This window comes from Myotis davidii, unplaced genomic scaffold (genome assembly GCF_000327345.1).
Source record: "Myotis davidii unplaced genomic scaffold, ASM32734v1 scaffold725, whole genome shotgun sequence".
NCBI classification, from domain to species: Eukaryota; Metazoa; Chordata; class Mammalia; order Chiroptera; family Vespertilionidae; genus Myotis; species Myotis davidii.
In genome coordinates, this window is record NW_006296500.1 from 868,420 (window position 1) to 888,539 (window position 20,120).

The 20,120-nt window shown below is 55.0% G+C and overlaps 1 protein-coding gene across 1 annotated transcript in view; it reads left to right on the top strand.

Annotated features, from left to right (window-relative positions):
• DNAH1 (dynein, axonemal, heavy chain 1) overlaps positions 1 to 20,120 on the top strand; it is a 67,928-nt gene that overhangs the window by 18,269 nt on the left and 29,539 nt on the right. The window contains 24 exon segments of the mRNA XM_015569177.1: positions 302 to 600; positions 1,898 to 2,048; positions 2,791 to 2,984; positions 3,082 to 3,307; positions 3,889 to 4,008; positions 4,472 to 4,554; positions 4,749 to 4,890; positions 5,394 to 5,549; positions 5,944 to 6,142; positions 6,222 to 6,475; positions 7,124 to 7,336; positions 8,878 to 9,042; positions 9,514 to 9,635; positions 9,803 to 9,908; positions 10,495 to 10,674; positions 11,315 to 11,455; positions 11,997 to 12,160; positions 12,638 to 12,751; positions 14,202 to 14,390; positions 14,672 to 14,777; positions 15,400 to 15,513; positions 15,927 to 16,076; positions 17,649 to 17,735; positions 17,847 to 18,033. Of these exon segments, the coding sequence (XP_015424663.1) occupies positions 302 to 600; positions 1,898 to 2,048; positions 2,791 to 2,984; positions 3,082 to 3,307; positions 3,889 to 4,008; positions 4,472 to 4,554; positions 4,749 to 4,890; positions 5,394 to 5,549; positions 5,944 to 6,142; positions 6,222 to 6,475; positions 7,124 to 7,336; positions 8,878 to 9,042; positions 9,514 to 9,635; positions 9,803 to 9,908; positions 10,495 to 10,674; positions 11,315 to 11,455; positions 11,997 to 12,160; positions 12,638 to 12,751; positions 14,202 to 14,390; positions 14,672 to 14,777; positions 15,400 to 15,513; positions 15,927 to 16,076; positions 17,649 to 17,735; positions 17,847 to 18,033 (3,862 nt within the window).

The window sequence follows — 20,120 nt, forward strand, 5'->3', positions numbered from 1 at the left end:
TCTCTCTGCTCCCTTCTATGTCTCTGCCTCATTTCTGGTGTCTCTGTCTCTCTGTCTCTGTGTCTCTCTCCCTTGGCTGGAAGGAAAGCCCTGCTTCCCCCAGAGCAGCCTGGTTCACAAGGTCGCAGGAGGGTGTTGGTTGGCAGGGATTGTCAATAAGTTGAGGTTGGGGGAGATCCCTGTGTAGTCATCTGAGTCCTGAAGCCACTAGAGCATCCTGGTGTCTAGAGTCCCTGAGCATGGCAGCTGTGGGCAGCGGTTCCCTAGGGTGGCCACGTGATGCCACCTTTGGCCACTCCAGGTGCAGATGTTCCTCAAGGACACCTGGATCAGCACGCTCAAGGTGGCCATGCGCAGCAGCCTGCGGGACATGAGCAAGGGCTGGTACAACCTCTACGAGAACAACTGGGCGGTGTACCTCATGTCGAAGCTGCGCAAGCTGATGGAGCTGATCAAGTACATGCTGCAGGACACGCTGCGCTTCCTGGTGCAGGACTCGCTGACCAGCTTCTCCCAGTTCATCAGTGACGCCTGCTACAGTGTGCTTGACTGCACTGATGACATGGAATGGGGCGAAGATTTCATCAACAGCCCCTACAGGTGAGCCCCCTGGGCCGAGGCACCAGTTGACACCAGAACTATTCCTTGCCAGGCCCCAGTGGCTAGGGTGGTGCAGGGTGTGGGGACCAAGGGGACCAGGGTCAGGGTGCCCATCACTGCCAGATCCTGGACAGCAGGGAGCTCCTGGCTTCCACCCTGGTTGTTGGCTTCCGTCCTGGCTTGCATTTCTTCTGTGGCCTTCATTCTCTCAGTCAGTCACTGAGTTACTCATTTGAGAAATATTCTCTGAGCCAGGAACAGGCAGGTTTTAGGGGAATAAGAGTGGCATGACCCTTGCACTCACAGGAGAATAGAGAGAGAGAGAAATAGACATAGTCATTGCCTATCTTGACGGGCTGTGAGAGACCCTGGGAGGAAAGGGGCTTTGCCAGGGGTTCAGGTAGGAGGTGACATCTGAACCAAGACTTGAGACAGGGAGGAAACCAGCTGGGAAGAGATGTGGGGTAGGTGGAGGGACCAACATGTGCAGAAATATGGAGGGAGAAAGAAAACTGGGGCAGTCAAGGAAAGAGAGGCCAGTAGCTGTGGCTGGCATTGGGAGGGGAGGGAAGGCTGGTCAGGTGACATAGGTGAGACCAGGCCAGATCACACAGAGCCTCCTGGGGTCATGATCAGGGCTGGATTTATTCTAAGTTTGGTCAGCAGCTATCAGAGGGGAGAAATGATCTGATTTACATTCTAGAATGATACTCTGGATTTGTGGGGACAAGTGAGACAGAAGAACAAGGCTTCTGCCATTGTCTAGATAAGGGGTGACAGGGCTGGGACTTGGTGGGACAGATTTGGGGCAGTGCATAGGTATAGGGGAAGCTGGCAGGACTCAGGGTACAAGGGATGATTGAGATGCCATCAGAGGTCCGGGTGGGTGGGTGGCAATCCAGAATGCAGAGGGGAGGCCCAGCTAGTAACCAGGTTTGAGAGTTGTCATATGTAGTGAGTATTGGAAGCCAAGGCTAGAGGGCTCCCAAAGAGAGTGGGGAGCCACAGTGCCCAGGGTGTGGCCAACCTGTCCTGATGAACTCAAGACCACACAGAGGGTCCTCCCCCTCCCTGATGCGCATGGAATTCTGGGTAAGTGGCTGGAATAGCAGAGCCTGTTTGGCTGGCCTGGGGCTTTCTCTCTGGTAACTTGGAGGTTTCTGAGAGGAGGGAGGAGGCAAGTCTCATCATGGAGAGCTCAAGAGCCACCATGGCAGCAGAAAGAGCAGAGGGCTGGGCCCGTGGCACTCAGGCCTCCTCAGGCCCCTGCCTATGGTCAGCCCGCATTGCCCCACAGGCCTCGGAAGAATCCTCTGTTCATCGTGGACCTGGTGCTGGACAGCTCAGGAGTGCACTACAGCACACCGCTAGAGCAGTTCGAGACATCTCTGCTCAACCTCTTCGACAAGGGCATTCTGGCCACCCACGCAGTACCCCAGCTGGAGAAGGTACCCCCAAGGCCCGGGCCCCTGCTGCTCTGGCTGCTAATGGCTTCCGCAGCCCCAGGTGCTGCCCTGAGCATGAGAGCAGTTCAGCTTTATCATGGCCTCCCACCTGGCTGCAGTGTGCTCCGCCCTTTAATTCTTGAATAGCTCATTTCATCCTCACCATAAGCTGAGCTGGGAACCATCAACATCCACATTTTGTCATGTGTCTCGGGGGAAGTTTAGCCAAAGGTCACATGGCTGCTGTCAGACCTGTGATGCCAACGGGGCTCACTGGCCCACTTCTGCCACAGCCATGTCTGACCCAGATCCCACCTTCTTGGCCCCACCCAGCTCCTGCCCTCTCTCTTCAGCTAAGATGTGGACACAGACCAACCGCCACACTCTAGTCAGAAGTCCCCGTTTCATTACAGATCTGCACAGAGCCCAAGCCCTGGTCCAGCAGCCTTTGTAACTCCAGTCCCCTCTTGTCTTCCTTGCTGGTCAGTCAGAGCCATCAGTGACCTGGTTGTCCCATCTGTTTCTTTCCTTGGCAATGGGTTGAGTCAGGCACAGACAGAAAAGGCAGTGCCCCTTGGTGGACTCTATGGGGCTTTGGTCTTGTATTGATCCACAGCCCTGCCCTGTCCCCACCCCCACCATGCTCTCTGTGCGTGGCCACACTCAGTCTTTGGATCACATTTCCAACTCCTCTGCCCACCTGCTCATGGCTCATCCAGTTTTGTGCCTCACCCCCACTCCACAGCTGGTGATGGAGGACATCTTCATCAGCGGTAACCCCCTGCTGGAGTCAGTGGGGCTTCACGAGCCCCTGGTGGAGGAGCTGAGGGCCACCATCGCCAACGCTGTGCGCAAGGCCATGATCCCACTGCAGGCCTACGCCAAGAAGTATAGAAAGTACCTGGAGCTGAATAACAATGACATCGCCACATTCCTCAAGTGCGTGCATGTGTGCGTGCGTGCGTCTGTGTGTGTCTGTGTGACCCCCATGCATACTCTCACCACCCTCTACTCCTCGTGTGCCCGCTGTCCACAGGGCCTACCAGACGAAATGCCCATCAGCTGAGGAGGTGCAGAGGGTGGTGCTCACCCACCTACGGGAGAAAGAGATCATGGACAGCTCGCTGCCCAGCAGCATCGTCATTGGGCCCTTCTACATCAATGTGGACAATGTCAAGCAGAGCCTGTCCAAGAAGCGCAAGGCCCTGGCCACTTCCATGCTGGACATCCTGGCCAAGTACCTGCACAAGGAGGTGGAAGACGTAAGTTCCCACTTCCCCCCGGGTCCAGCCCCAGTGACGGAGCAACACCTGTACCCTTGCGTCAAGGGTGAACTCCAACAAGCAAGATGTCTCCAGTCAAGGTCAGGGGTGTCTGCAGACACCAGGCCAGTGAAAGGACCTGGAAGTCATCCTGCCTTGACCCTGGCTGTCTACAGAGAGCTGTCCCATATGGGGGGGGGGCAGAAAGGGGGTGCTGCTACCTCCTCTAAGCTTGTAGGGAACTGGGAACTCCTCATGAAGAACAAACACCCTGAGATGGGTTGGTTCACAGAGCTGAGGGTGTGCAAGCGCAGGCCTCAGAATGTGTGTGTGTGTGTGTGTGTGTGTGTGTGTGTGTGTGTGTGTGTGTTGGCTTGCCCAGGAGGCTGGAGAAGGTGAAGTGTGCTTGGTGATGCTATTGCCCCACCGCAAGGCTGCAGCTCCCCAGTGAGCCGGCTGCAGGATATGGTGGAGTGGGAGAAATTTCTTATCTGGAAACACTGGGGACCAGGAACGGGGAGCAGGCCCCAGGGAAGGCAAGAAAGAGGCACCTGGCCTCCCTAGTGCCCTCCCACCGCCAGATCTGTGAGGAGTTTCGCAGCATTAGCCGCAAGATCTACGAGAAGCCGAATAGCATAGAGGAGCTGGCTGAGCTTCGAGAGTGGATGAAGGGCATCCCTGAAAAGCAGGTGCTGCTGGAGGTGAGGCACACACATGGGAGCCAGGGGCCGGGGGTACTACTGTCCAAGATCCTGGTGGGACTAGATGTCAGGTGGGCAAACCGAGAACTGGGAGCTGGGAGTTATGGACCATTGCTCAGGTCTGAAGGCAGGAGCTGGGAGATCAGGAACACTGAAGCCAGAGGTGAGGTAGATACAGAAGACAGGTGGGGCTAGGGAGAGCTATGAGGCTGGGTGCACGGTGAAAGTTTGGAGCTGTGCTGTCTAGGAGGTGAGAAGGGTGGAAGAGATGGGTCAGGGGCTGAAGGTTGGAGGTGTGGTGGCCATGGCCCTTGGAGCTCTGAGCCCAATGCTGGCCTCGCACCCCATGCCTCCTCCCCAACCCCAGGTCTCCCCTCTCTGGAAGAGAGCAGCCTCTCTCTAGCACCCATCACCTTGGAGAGCCCAGGCACACAGGCATTCTCATCACTGCCTGTCCCTACAGGAGCGGATTATGAAGGTCATGGATGACTACCAGATCATGGATGAATTCCATTACAACCTCAGCACAGATGACTTCAATGACAAGTGAGTGGGAGCTTGGTCCCCACCCTCCTTAGGTGGGTGGTGGACAGCAGGAGGTAGGGCAAGAGGTGCTAAGCTACAGTGGCTTTCAAATATCCTTGTGACCATGGCTGTGCAGTCACACCAGAAATGCCCTGCCAAGATGCCAGAGGCCATCTTGATTTCAGCTGTGATACCCCCACCCCTGCCCCATCCAGATGGGCTGCCAACAACTGGCCTTCTAAGATCCTCGGGCAGATAGAGTTGGTGCGGCAGCAGCACATGGAAGAAGAGGAGAAGTTCCACAAAATCCAGATTATGGATCAGAACAACTTCCAGGAGAAGCTGGAAGGGCTGCAGGTAGGGTTTGGCTGAGGCTCTGCTGGGATTGGCTCCCAATACACACACACACACACACACACACACACACTTCCCCAGGACCGGGCCTTGATTCTTGTATTCAGGAGTTGCTATGTTTGATGGAAGAATTGGTGGATGAATGAACAAATGTCTGAAAGAATGAACTGAAAAAACAATGAATTGAGAAGCCAGAGGGGTGTCTGGGTAGCAAGCCCCAGAAGAATTCAGAGTAGCAAAGAGCCCCAACTCTTCTGTTGCATCCTTCATGCCCAGTGGGCAGTGGGCTTCATGTTCAGGGCACTGGGTCCTTCTCTGATTTTGCTATGTTACCACAGGGTAGTCAGCTGCCTGTGATGGGTCAGCTGCCTGCTCACTCATGGAGAAGAAAGTGCTCTCAGAACTGGGAGATGCTGATGCCTAGGGACCTTGGGCTTCCTGGGTGCATGTGGGCATGGGTTGGGCCACAGAGGCCTCTGACTCCTTGCTCCTTGCTTGACCCACAGCTTGTGGTAGCTGGCTTCTCCATACACGTGGAGATTGCGCGAGCACACGAGATCGCCAATGAAGTGCGGCGAGTCAAGAAGCAGCTGAAGGATTGCCAGCAGCTGGCCGCGCTCTATAACAACCGCGAGCGCATCTTCGGCTTGCCCATCACCAACGTAGGCCTCCTGTGGGCACCCTATCCTCTAACTCCCAGGGTTTGAGAGTGATCCCCTGTGTTTGTGGCTATATGAGAACCCAGCTACCAGGTTGCAGGGCCCTGGCATTTGGGGGCAGGACCAAGCAGGCTGCAGAGAGGAGATAACCCACCCTTGGCCCTCAAGGCAAGGAGATTGGCTAGAACCAGGCAAGAGACCTGAGGGTCAGTGCAGACATTGCTCAGCCACTCGGAGCCCAGAGCCTGAAGCAGGTAGGAAGAATGGAGTCCAGGCTCAAGTCCATGGGGCAGGATTAGGGACAGCAGCCAGGAGCAAGGATGGGGACGGGACCTGACCCAAAGGAGCAGCATAGAGAGATAACCCTAAAGCAGCCCTGGGTCTTCTGTCCCTGCAGTACGACAAACTCTCCAGGATGGTGAAGGAGTTCCAGCCCTACCTGGACCTCTGGACCACAGCCTCTGACTGGCTGCGCTGGTCCGAGAGCTGGATGAACGACCCCCTGTCAGCCATTGATGCTGAGCAACTAGAGAAGAATGTTATTGAGTCCTTTAAGACCATGCACAAGTGTGTGAAGCAGTTCAAGGACATCCCAGGTAGGTGACCAAGCCAGTCCATCCCCTGCTTCCCTGCCTGTGCTGGCTGCTTCTCACACCCGCCTACCCCGCCCGGCAGCCTGCCAGGAAGTGGCCTTGGACATCCGGGCCCGCATCGAGGAGTTCAAGCCATACATCCCACTGATCCAGGGGCTACGAAACCCTGGCATGCGGAACCGGCACTGGGAGGTGCTGTCCAATGAAATCAACATTAATGTCAGGCCCAAGGCCAACCTGACCTTCGCCCGCTGCCTTGAGATGAACCTACAGGACCACATTGCGAGCATCAGCAAGGTGGCTGAGGTGGCCGGCAAGGAGTACACCATTGAGCAGGTGGGCAGCCAGCGGGCTCACCCTGCCCCACGCAGGCCCTGCCCAACAACACAGGAGGACGGCAGTATTGGGCTCCATCCCTGAGGTCCTTCACCAGTTCTAAGGGTTGAGGTGCATTCTGTTAAGTGAGTTAATAATGGTCCCCTGGGGGCAGGGACAACATCCTCTGCTTCTGGTACCCACATGGGCCTGGCACAGAGCTGGCCATGACACGTGGGTGGAGAAGACCAGTTATTACTTAGGTGACTTCCTCTCAGGTGACTTCCTCTCCCAGGATGGAGCTAATAGGATTGCCCTTATTTAATGAATGAGTAAATTAAGGCTCAGAGAGATTCAACAAGTTGTTAGGGTGACATAGCCAGTAAGGGCTGTAACTGGGACCAGCGCTCCTAACTAGCACCTTAGCTTCTCCCAATATGCGTGTATATGCATGTTGTACTCATGTAGCACATGTGTGCGAGCCAGTTGGCTTTGAATTCAGATGAGGGTCCATGGGGGATTTTTTGGCCAGACAAGCAGAAAGTATTTGCCAGAGGGACCCAAGGGAAGGTCATGGCCAGGCAGAGCCTGCTCTTTCCTGCAGTGCGGGTCAGACAGAATGTGGGCCAGCCCTTTTCAGGACCCAGACTGACTTGTACCCCACCCCAGGCACTGGACAAGATGGAGAAGGAGTGGTCAGCCATCCAGTTCAATGTGCTGCCCTACAAGGAGACAGATACCTACATCCTCAAGAGCCCAGATGAGGCCTCACAGCTGCTTGACGACCATATTGTCATGACCCAGAGCATGTCCTTCTCGCCCTACAAGAAGCCCTTTGAGCAACGCATCAACTCCTGGGAGAACAAGTTGAAGCTGACTCAGGTGGGCCCTCCATGGCCTTCCTTTATTCCTCCCTTACCCTGGCAGCATCCACCCCATAAGTGGCTCTTTATGGTGTCTGGGTGGTGCTCAAAGCGCTGGAGAGCCTTGTCTCCTGGCTGTCTGGCAGGACCATCGTCTAGAGGAGGGTGACTAGAATGGGGCTCTCCATCTCTAAGGTTTGGCTGCTGGAGAAGGCAATTCAGGATGTGGGGGTGGCCTACTATTTGGTCAAAAGCTCTGGCTAAGGAAGGGCCTGAAACCTGCCAGCAGACCTCCGAAGGATTGCCTGGACTTGGGACAACTAGAACCTCCAGTCTTGGAATTTTCTGGACTAGACACCACAAAGCCCTGAGGTTCCCTATGCCTTCTCCCACTCTGTCTCATTCAGAGCTGGCTTGGGGTGAGGTTGCCAGGGCACTAGGGACTGTACTTCAGCAGAGCTTTCAAGGTCAGAGGCAAGGGCTGTCTACAGAGCCTTGGAACACTGTGCTGGGGCGAGGCCTGCCTGTGTGATTCTGACAGCCCCTTCCCCGGGGCCTCCCAGCAGCTTTTTGGAAACCTCCAGTGAAGGCTAGAATCCAAGTGAGGAGGTCTTGTCTGTGTGTTCCTTAGATCACCCAGAGATCCAGGAGCTGCTCAGTATTATCCGTGGGTTCCCTCTTTTGCTCACGCTGTCCCCTGCACCTGGAGTTCCATCTGTACCTTCCATCTCCAAGGCTTAGAATCAAGCAGCCCTCACTGATTCCCCACACCTGCCAGCAAGGCGTTCCCGTCATAGCCCTTGGTCAGGTCCTCTTACAGAGTATGTTGCTCATGCCAGGCTCTTGGTGATTCAGAGGCAGAACTGGCCATTTAGTGGACTGTGGGCTCCTTGAGGGCAGGACCACATCCTGTTCCCCTCTGCTTCTCCTGGTGCCCACATGGGCCTCGCACAGAGCTGACCATGACACGCATCTCAAGAGGAAGAGAATGAATGAATAAATGAATTAATGAAATGAATGAGTTTGCATTGATCGGAAAAGACAAGAGATAAATCCTGAAAGGGGAATTTGGAGGCAAAATTGGGGGGAGGAGGGGAGGGAGCCTGCTTTGAAGATGTCTCACTCTTGAACTAATGTTTCAGAGTATTTTACAGATCTCAAGCTCAAGTCCCAGTACACCTCAGAGAATTCTGGGTCATAGACCCCAAAGTCCTGTCAGGCAAGGAGGCTGATTGGGCTTCCATGCACTGGGGATTTTTCCTCTGTTACTTCAGGGTTTGCTGGTTTGGGTGTGGTTCCTCCTAGGGAAGGATGGCTCCCAGCTCTTGTGGAGGCTCAGGCACCCTGTGGGGGACTTGGGTTTCTCTGGTGGGCAGGCATTTATGGAGCCTCTTTGTTCCTGGGAGTACTGTGGCTGACAGAGCCATCTAGAAATTTCCCCACAGACACTGGCTCTGATGCCAGTTCTCTGCCCAGCACTTGGTGTGGTGAACTGTCTAGGTCATGGGGACAGGAACCCCCTCTTGGACCCTGGGCGCTGACAATCCATGCCTTGCCCAGGAAGTGCTGGAGGAGTGGCTGAACTGTCAGCGGGCTTGGCTCTACCTGGAGCCTATCTTCAGCTCTGAGGACATCAATCGGCAGTTGCCCGTGGAGAGCAAACGCTACCAGACGATGGAACGGATCTGGAGGAAGATCATGAAGAACACCTACGAAAACCGGGAGGTGAGCTCACACGGGGATGGGATGGGGAAGCCGTGACCCCTAACGGCCCCGTCACATTGTTGGGAGCCTCCTGGTCTCATCTCCCCCTGAACAAGAAAGATTAGAGAACAAGTCCAAGGCTTTGGTCTTGGCCTGTGTTGCCAAGTGAGCTCTCCAGTCATAAGAGACACTCCTCAGAAACACATGAGTGTCTTCATGGAAATTTTCCGTCCACATTATCATTTTAAAGTTCGCAGCAAATTAAACCCCTTGGCTTTGTTTAACCCTAATTCTTTTGACCATGGACTTTTGTCTGTGGGACTGACACAGGTGATACATGCAACCCCTAGCTCAGGGCCATTTTCCTGCCCCTGGCCCTTCCCAGGCCCCACTGAGGGTCTCTGGCCCATATGGGTGCTCTTTGAGCCCACCTTAATGCCTCCCAGTTGGACCATGCTCACTTCTGGTTTCTCTCTGGCCCGGGCCATGCAGGTCATCAATGTGTGCTCTGACCAGAGGCTGCTGGACAGCCTGCGGGATTGCAACAAGCTGCTAGACCTGGTACAAAAGGGCCTCAGCGAGTACTTGGAGACCAAGAGGAGGGCCTTCCCCAGGTGAGAACCACCTGCCCCATGCCCACTCTGTCAGTGCCTGCCCACATGGCTGGGCATTGAGGACCCCACCCAGGCTGGGCTGCAGGGGTTCAGTTGTACTGGGACAGCTGGGCCTCAGGGGGTGCCTGACCCACTCCCTTACCAGATTCTCCTTGTTCCCTTGGCAGATTCTACTTCCTGTCAGATGATGAACTACTTGAGATCTTATCCCAGACAAAGGATCCCACTGCTGTGCAGCCCCACCTGCGCAAGTGCTTCGAGAACATTGCCCGGGTGGGTGACTGGGCCTGGGGCTTCAGGCCTTGGGCTCAGGGCCAGGAGCATTGGGACTCCTTCCCAAGGAGAACAGCTCTTCTCTAGCCTGAGTCCTTTTAGCAGGAAATGAAGTGGCAAGTGAGATGCACCTGGGACCTGTGGGAGGAAGGTCAGCTGCAAAACTCCCAGCTCAGGACTGGGGACCCTGTTCTCAACTCATCTAGGGGAGCCCTGTCCCCACAATACACTGAGGTGCTGGCTGGATTGAGAAACCCATGCGGCTAGAGGCTCCTGACTCCCCTTGTCCTCATTGTTGCCTACAAGGGAGGCTGCACAGACCTGTGCAAGAGGGGGACTTGCAGGCAGGGTTAGCCTCCTTCCCCAAGTGGGCTGGCTGGACCACAGCTCGGGACAAGGCAGACCCATCCTGCCTGAATACACAGTCAGGGAAGGCCCAGCCCAGGCAGATGTTCAGGTGGGCCCTGCTGAGGCAGGGCTGTCTTCTGGAGGTGAAGGGCACAGGCAGGTCGGCTCGGGGGCTATGGTGGGTGGAGCCTCTGGGCACACCTGGTGCAGCCCCCGCTCTTGTTTGCCCCACCCACAGCTGCTATTCCAGGAGGACCTGGAGATCACACATATGTACTCAGCAGAGGGTGAGGAGGTGCAGCTGTCCTTCTCCATCTACCCATCCAGCAACGTGGAGGACTGGCTGCGGGAGGTGGAACTCAGCATGAAGACCAGCATACGGGACATCATCGAGAGGGCCATCAAGGCCTACCCCACAGTGAGTCATGCCTCTCACCCCAGCACAGCTTCCCAGCCTCGTCGTCCTTCTGTTTGCGCTTTCCTCTATGATGGTAGCTGGGCTGCCTGCATGCCTCATCCTCAAGCTACAGCCTTGGGGATCTCTGGAGAGAGGGGGTTCTTGAGGCCTGCTCAAGAAGGAATCTGAAAATAGGCTCCAGAAAATGAGACTTGCTCTTAATAATAATCAATTGCTGTTATATTTTAAGCACTCACTATGTGCCAGGCCTGGGCTGGGACTTCACCCACATTACTCTCCCAGCCCCACAGTCAACAGCAGGGCTGGGGGTTAACCCTTATCCTACAAAGTCAGTTCAGAGATATTTTCTGCCCAAAGGCATGTAACTCACAGGTGGCAGAGCCAGGGTTTGAATCCAAGGCTGTATGTCCCTGATCCTGCGTTCCCAACCTTCTGCTTCAAGGTCTCTGTTGAGGAAGTGATGGCTGCTCACCCCTGAGGGGCCCAGAGCTTAATGGCTTCTCTGCTTTTGAGGTGGAATTAACCACTTGAGCCCGGAGTTTTAAAAAGGCCAAAGCACACACCTGTGTTTAAGGGGAAAAGGCTGTAGGGCTGGGACTGCCAGCTGCCTGGGTCAGCCCTGCCTGTGTTATCTTCCCAGATTCCCAGGACCCAGTGGGTTCTGAACTGGCCCGGCCAGGTGACCATCGCTGGGTGCCAGACCTACTGGACTATGGATGTGGAAAAGGCCCTGGAGGCCAGCAACATTAGTAACCAGCTGTTCCCCCAGCTCACCCAGCAGGTGGGAGTCAGGGGGTCATCATCCGCTCCCCGCACATCCCAGTCCCTCCAGGAGCTCTCTCCTGCACTGAGCCTGAAAGAGGCCTTGGGTTGGATCCAAACAGCAGGTCAGACACCCCAGAAATGAGTGCCTCACAACCAGCCACCAGCGGGAGGGACTGGGGGTCTGAGGAGAGCTCTGAGTCCAGGCAGGTTCCCTCTCCAGTTGGTCACTGAGGGAGCCATATCCTGCACCATCCTCACTACAGCTGCTGTTCCACATCTTTCCTCAAGCTCCTCACCAGGCCCCACACCTGGCCCTTGCAGGTTCAGATGGCACCATACATTACAGGGAGCAGATGCCATGTGTGTGTCTCCATTTCTGTTCACTTCCCTGCCAGGCTTCTCATGCTACCATACCTTCCCTGTGCCCCTCCCATCCCAGACATCAGAAGCCCACGGGATAGAGGGGTTGTTCCTGACAAAAGCCCACCCTCTGTGCAAAGGAGAGAGACCCTACCCCTTGCGTGACTCTGCCCAACAGTGTCCCCCAACTCCTGCAGCTCAGCGACCTGGTGGCCCTGGTGCGAGGGAAGCTGTCCCGCATGCAGCGGGCAGTGCTATCAGCACTAATTGTCATTGAGGTCCATGCCAAGGATGTGGTGGCCAAGCTGATCCAGGAGAAGGTGGTCACTGTGAATGACTTCGAGTGGATCTCACAGCTGAGGTGAGGAGGCAGGAGACCTTGGCCCGGAAACCACCAGGGTCAGAGCAGCTGCAGGCTGGGGCCAGTGAGGGCGGAGAGTCAATCAACAGTTGCTGTTCTCAGTCCTCGAGGCCCTGGGACAGCTGGGCAGAGGTACGTAATGCCCTTATTCACCAAATGAACCACATCTTGCCCTAACCGGTTTGGCTCAGGGGATAGAGCATCGGCCTGCGGACTGAAGGGTCCCAGGTTCGATTCCGGTCAAGGGCATGTACCTTGGTTGCAGGCACATCCCCAGTTAGGGGGTGTGCAGGAGGCAGCTGATCAATGTTTCTCTCTCATCGATGTTTCTAACTCTCTATCCCTCTCGCTTTCTCTCTGTAAAAAAATCAATAAAATATATATTTTTTTAAAAAGAACCATATCTCCTCAACCACATACCCTGCCCGGTGGCCTATGGTCCCCATGGCCCGGGAACCCATTTTCCTGCAATTCCAGGTACTACTGGACGAATGACAACCTGTACATTCGAGCTGTGAATGCTGAGTTCATCTATGGCTATGAGTACCTAGGCAACAGCGGGAGGCTGGTGATCACACCCCTCACGGACAGGTAAGAGTCCCCCTGCCCACAGGCTCTCCACACTGGGACCCTTCCCCCAGCTCCAGCTGGTGCAGAAGAGCAGGGACAAAAGGTGCAGCCAGTCCGTCAGAGCATGCAGGGGCATGAGCATGGGCTTCGGGTTTAAACCCAGCTCTGGAGGCACAGAGCTGCAGCGCCCGTGGATCTGGAGTTGAAAAGGCCTTCAAAGAGCTTCAAGCCAGTCACTTACACTCAACAGAAGGTGAAGCTTGCAGACATACAGACTAGCAAGATATGCAAAACCGCTAAACAGAACAAGCAAGCATGCCCATCTTACAGATACAGAGATTATGGCTTTGGTAGACGAAACTAACATGTAGGAACGTGTAGGAAGAATGTTTATTCTTCAGTCCGGGGAGGAAATTTACAGTCAGATGTTACAGAAGCAGAAAATAGCAGGAGAAAAAATTCAAGGATTGGGACAGAAAAAATCCTACGTGGCGCACAGCGTGAAGGAAGCTGAGGACATTGGGAGACGCTGATGGCAGGAGGGGCACAGTAGGAAGCCCCTAGGGCAGCTCTTCCTCCTGACCCCTTCCAGCCCCTGCAAGGGAAGGGGGCCTGTGCAGGGAAATGGGCTCTGCTCTACCCTGATGGACGTATTATCTGGATGGTCTGGTAACCCTATGTTTTTACATCACCCTGAGCCCCTTTCAAATCCCAAACCTATTTTTTATCCTGGCTCTGCCTGCCACCCCTGCCTAAGACACTCCTCTCCCTGGGATGAGTTCTGAACTCCCAGGAAAGGGAAGATGGCCAGGACAGATAGGGGAGCTCTGCCTATGCCCCCTACTAGTCATGCTGGTCAGACCAATAAAAGGCATCTATGAAGAAACAAAACAAAAACAGCTCCAACTGTCACAGGCTGAGTGACCTTGGACAGGTGACTCAGCCCCTCTATGCCTTAGTTTCCTCTGTGGCTTCCTTCGGTGGTTATGAGAGTTTCATGAGCTGATGCATAAAGCTCATAGCTCAATAAACATTAATGGATGTGAGCGTTACAATTTTTTTCCACCCAAATACTCCTTTCAACATGCCAGAATAATCAGTCATTTCCTCTTGCCGACTGTATTTAGTAGCAGGTTTTCAAGTTGGGTTTTGACTAAGGGAAGTGAAGTGTGGCCACAGATCAGCCTTCTCGGTGGGTGTCTGTTTTTTATCCTGGCTCTGCCTGCCACCCCTGCCTAAGAGGTGTGTGTCCCCTGGGGGTGAGTCCTGCACTCACTCCCAGGCCACCGGGTGGGGTGGGGTGGGGAAGCACTGCACAGGGGCTGCCATCCTGACCCCAGTAGCCAGGCCTGCGCACAGCTGGGTGCTGAGAAGAAGGAGGAGCAAGAGCTGCTCATCCTCGGGGCCAAGCAGGGGAGGCTCTCTCTCTATGTCTGTGGGAATCCGTGTGCACCTCCTCTCTCTCCTGCAGGTGCTATCTGACCCTGACTGGTGCCTTGCATCTCAAGTTTGGGGGTGCCCCAGCTGGCCCAGCCGGCACAGGGAAAACAGAGACCACCAAAGACCTGGGCAAGGCCTTGGCCATCCAGACTGTTGTGTTCAACTGCTCTGATCAGCTCGACTTCATGGCCATGGGCAAGTTCTTCAAGGGCCTAGCCAGGTGAGGCTGGTGTGAGGGTGGCACAGGCCAGGGCAGGAAGGCTGAGCTCTCCTGGGGACACTGCCAAGAGGAGCCTCACAGAATGGGGAGGGAACAGGAGGGGATAACAGGAGTCAAAGGCTCAGCCCCTGTGAGCACTGGGGACGCTGGTAGGCAGCAGGGTTGTGGCTGAGCTGGTAGAGATCACTATGGCCACTTCTTCTCCAGTGGAGCCAGAGGGGGCTTGGTGGTGTCAGGTGGGCTCTGAACTCATATCCATCTCTTGTTCTCACCCCATTTAGTTCTGGGGCCTGGGCCTGCTTCGATGAGTTCAATCGCATCGACATTGAGGTGCTGTCTGTGGTGGCTCAGCAGATCACCACCATCCAGAAGGCGCAGCAACAGCGGGTGAGCCATCCCCCTCCAACCCCCGCAAGTCACCACCTCATCACTTCATCTATACCTGCCACTCCTCTGCCTTCTTGTGGCTCCCCTCCCTGCAGGGTGAGAAGCCAGGCATTGAACCTGCCCTGAGCCCAGCCTCTCTCATCTTATAGAGGACTGGGCACTTCCCCCTTCCCCTACCTGGAGCTCTCCCTGGGGCTATTGTAGCCAGTCAGGTAGCCCACATCCCTACCCCACTCTGGGGGTGGCTCCCACCCAAGCTGCAGTGGATGAAGAGGCCCCTTGCTCAGAGTGGCCAGCAGTCTTCTCCTGGGAACACGAGCTGGGAGGCTGGCAAGTGCCACAACTCCAAACTAGTAGGGCCTTGGGTCTCAGTCAGTGCTAAGCTTGCTCAGGTCTGGGTGTGGGAGATAGAAGATTTGTGAAGACCTCAGGTAGCCAGGACCTGGGAGGCCATAGGTAGCTACTGGGACTGGAGGTCCTAGGCCAGATCCTGAGAGAGGAGGCAGCTCATCATCAGGGATCCAGTCTAGGCTGACCAGCTATAGTCAGGACAAGGCCATCCACAGGGGATGAGGGGCCCATCCAGAGGAGGGGCAGGTGAGTCAACCCTGCCACCCTATAGGTGGAACGCTTCATGTTTGAGGGCATCGAGATCCCACTCGTGCCATCCTGTGCGGTGTTTATCACTATGAACCCAGGGTATGCCGGCCGCACCGAGCTGCCTGATAACCTGAAGGTGAGTTCAGGCCTGGTAGGCCACCCTGGGCACTGGGAGGCAGCGGAGCCTGTGGCCTGGGCTCAGAGATGCTAAAGCACTTAGGAAAGGCACACAGCTGCCAGACATCAGGGGCGTCACTCCCCGGCAGCCTTCCTGCTCAGAGGTGGTGAGGCCCATCCCTAGGCATGGAGAGGAGGCCCCAGAGTTGTCCCAAGCTTGGGAGAAGTCAGGGGACAGACTCAGGTCAGCACAAAAGGCCAGTTTCTAATGGGCAGAGTGGTCCAGCCACAGAGGCGTGTAAGCCTCAGCTTGGGCAGGCATGCTGTCCAGAGGGATCTAGGCATCGGTGGGGGAGGAGGCCGCCCATAACGTGGGTAGTGCTCTGGCGGGAAGGTCTGCCTCTCCGTTCACATGTGCACCACGGGCCCCAGGCGCTCTAAAAAAAAGTGGCCATGATGGTTCCGGATTACACCATGATCGCTGAGATCTCCCTCTACTCCTTTGGCTTCAATGAAGCCAGTATGCTGGCCAAGAAGATCACCACCACCTTCAAGCTGGCTTCTGAGCAGCTCAGCTCTCAGGTGAGGCCCTGCCCCAACCAGCTTCCAGGCTCTGAGAGCCGCTGTCTGCCCCCAGCAACCCCATGAGATAGGAATTACATCCCCATTTCTCAGCTGAGGACACTGAGACCCTAAGCAGCTAAGAGACTGGCCAGGCTCATGCAGTGCACAGGGGAGCAGGAGCAGGAGCCAGGAACAGATGCCCACCCTGCTAGATCAGGGATGGGGGAGAGTCAGCCATTAATGAGGAGGCCAGGAGCCACACAACCCAAGGCTTCAGGTCAAATGCACCTGGCCTCATGTGGACAGAGTGGGATAGCCAGCCCCCCACATGAGCCGCCCAGCCGCCCAGCCGTGGGCCTTGCACTCAGTGTGCTGAGCCGAGGTTTCAAGGGTAGATACTGTTGGTTCGGGCACCAGCACTGGTGGACAAGCTTTCCTGTTTGGCTCCATTCTCAACATCCCCTTTGCAGTGGCAGAGATGAGACCCAGCTCTGTCTGGGTTCACATGCCACCAGCTTGGTTTCTCTTTCCTAATAGTTCCAGAAAAAGTCTCTAGTATAGGTCACCTCTCTCTGGGTGACCTATTCATGCACTGTGGCTAAGGGAAAACCATATTGCCTTTGGCCAGGTGGAGCCCACCAAAACCCATGGGCTGGAGGAGACACAATCTATTACTGGGAAAAACAGCTGTCCACCACAGTGCATCCTGGGTGCTGATACCTCCACACACCTTCCTTCTAACCATTCACTTTCAAAAATGCTTTCCTCTTTATTTATTTTATTTATTTATTTATTTAAATGCTTTCCTCTTTAATAGAGCAACTATTCCTCCTACCAGTTAGGACTTAGTTTCCAACAAGCTTAACCTACCAGTTGGAGCATCTGCTACCTGGTGGTCAGTGCACATCATAGTGAGCAGTTGAGCGGCCTTAGCATATCATTAGTTATTCCATGGAAATAACCTCAGCCCTTCTCAAATGACAGTGACCCCAAATCAAGCCCAGTCCCTTCATTCAAGTCCAAGATGTCTAGTCTGTGGGTCCAGATGTATCCTGTGGCCTGCACCATGGGGCAATCTGATAAATTGAACTGTTCCCAACACCTGCTGTATAATGAAGAAAAACAGGACCAGTGGGAAAAGCCATGGTAGTGTGACTGAAAGGGTGGGTTCGGAGAGATGTTATAAGAGAATCTTAGAAGGAAGTTCAAAGGCACACATGGGAAACGCCTTTGTTCACTTTGTGAGTAAAATTCAGCGCCTCCCTGCTCTTGGCACCATGCTGGGGCTGCAGGGATTTAGTTGCAACCCAGGCAGAGTCTTTACCCTCAGGGGCCAACAGTCAAGCAGGGGCACAGAAGGGTAAAAGGAGAGGCTGCTAGGATGGGAAGAAGGAGGTGGTAGGAAAGCCTGAAGGAGGGTGCCTGGCCTAGGCTGGGGCTTGCCGGTGGTCATGGATGGCCTGCAGGGGAAGTGACATTTTAGCTGCAAGCTGGGCAATGGGCCGGATGCCAGGTGGGAGACAGAGTGTTCCAGGCAGAAGCCCCCAAAGGGACAGTGCACACCTACCCCCTCCTGTGCGTTGGTAACAGGATCACTACGACTTCGGGATGAGAGCTGTGAAAACTGTGATCTCGGCTGCTGGGAACCTCAAGCGAGAAAACCCCAGCATGGATGAGGTAAGTGCACTCCAGAGGGGTGCCTGGGAGAGGGCTCGAGGAGGGCTCCAGAGCGGCTGGAGGGGCATCTGGCCTAGGCCACCCTGAAGACTCCTCCGGCCTCTGCTGCAGGAGCTAATCTGCCTCCGAGCCATCCGTGACGTGAACGTGCCCAAGTTCCTGCTGGAGGACCTCAAGCTCTTCTCTGGGATCGTGTCAGACCTGTTCCCCACCATCAAGGAGGAGGAAACTGACTATGGCATCCTGGACAAGGCCATCCGCAAGGCCTGTGAAAAGAGCAACCTCAGTGGCGTGGATGGTGAGCCCCTGGCCCCTGCTGGCTCCAGCCACCTTGGGATCTTGGGCAGGGGAACAGAGACAGGCAGACCAGCCTCAGAGGCCCTCAGGCCAGCCTAGTGTGCAGAGGGCTGGGATCTCTGTCAAGCAGCCTATGGTGCAGGTCATTGCCTCAAGCCCTGTCTCCAGGCCATCAGGTGATGGCTGTCTAGGAAATTCTCCTTTACTCTCACGCTATACTTCCTACACCATCCAATTCTGACACTGGCTGGGTGTCTTAAAACTCAGTTCAGTTCTGATGCTGATCAGAGTTAGCATACACCCCACTGGTTAAGGGCTCCCTCCGTTCCAAAGACTATTCCCACTTCAGATTCCTGTTACATGTAGTGGGTCCCCAAGTTACCCACAAGTTCTGTCTGACTTGGCTACAGATCAGATGTTCCCACGACCCCCTCCTCAGGTTTGACCATCGGCTAGAACAGCTCACACACTCAGGGAAACACTTACTCTTGTTTATTGGTTCATTAGATAAAGGATATGGTAAAGGACACAGATGAACAAGCAGAGGAGGAGATGCATAGGGTGGGATTTGTCCCATAGAGTTGGGATGTGTCACTTGCAGCATGTGGATGTGTTCACCAACCTGACACTCTTCAAACCCTACCCTTTGGGGATTTTTATGGAGACTTCATGTAGGCGTGATCAGTTATTAACTCCACTTCCAGCTCCTCTCCCAAGTTCCAAGCTTCTAATCATGTCTTGGTGGTTCTGGGGGAAAACTCCCGCCCAGGAAGGAGCTCAGCATCAAGAGTCGCCTCATTAGACCAAGAGTTCCCAGCACTCAGGAAATGACAAAGGTCAAGGAGCTCTGTAAGGAACCAGGGTCAAAGACTAAATATTAGAAAAGAAGGTTCTCCTAACATCCCCCTTTACAAGCATTTGAGGAGCTCTGTCTCAGAGAGCGAGGGCAGAGACCAATATATATTTACTAGAGGCCCAGTGCACGAATTCATGCACCAGTGGGGTCCCTCATCCTGTCCTGAGGGATCGGCCGAAATCAGCTCTCCGACATCCCCCGAGGGGTCCCAGATTGCAAGAGGGTGCAGGCCAGACTGAAGGACCCCACCAGTGCATGATCAGGGTGGGGCAGGACACGGGAGGTTGTCCAGCAGGGGAGGGACTGAGGGAGAGCTCCAGGGTGTGTCCAGCCCATCTCATTCAGTCCCGATTGGCCAGACCCAGCAGCAAGCTAACCTACCAGTTGGAGTGTCTGCCCCCTGGTGGTCAGTGCACATCATAGAGAGCAGTTGAGCATCCTTAGCATATCATTAGCATATTACACTTTGATTGGTTGAACGGATGACCAGACACTTAGCATATTAGGCTTTTCTTATATAGGATTATTTCACAGTGAGGAAGCTGGTGGCATCCCCTCCCCCAGACCTCCTGCTGTAGCCTCTCTTCTCGTATGAGCAGTCCCAGCCTTTGGCTCCTCTTGGGCCTTGCTCCTCCCTCACAGAAGCTGTCCTCTGCCCTGTCCCTGATTGGGGCTTGATGTCATGATTGGGGAAGAAGGTAAGTTGTGTCCTGTCCACAACCTACCCCACTTCACCCCTGCCAACACTCCTCTCTTTTGAATGAGGGCTCCATGCACAGGTTCCCACCTTCAGGACTTGCTCACACTCCTTGGGAAACTACAGCCTTAATGTCATAGGAGCACTTGGGCCCTTCCTGCACTGGCTTGTTACAAAGGCCACGTGCAGCTAGAAGGGATCCAGAGGGCGCCCCCAGAGGGATCCATAGACTTCCTATGACCCAAAACCCCTTCCCTGATAGAAATGAGGGGGTCCCAGCCCTGCTACCACATGGGCATGCTGCTCTTATCCCCACAGTCCCAGCCTGGCGGCCCTCTCCTCCTTGCAGACCCTCCCGTGGTCCTTTGGGAAGTAGAATGATGCTCCACCAGGAATTCACAAGGGAGATAATCATTGATCATCTGCCTCCTCTGGGGCCCAATATGCTCAGCTGCAAGCTGTCCCTTGTGCCCTCCATTGTTCTTTCCACACGCGTCTCTGACCCTACCTTCTGTCCACCCCCTACCTCTCCTCT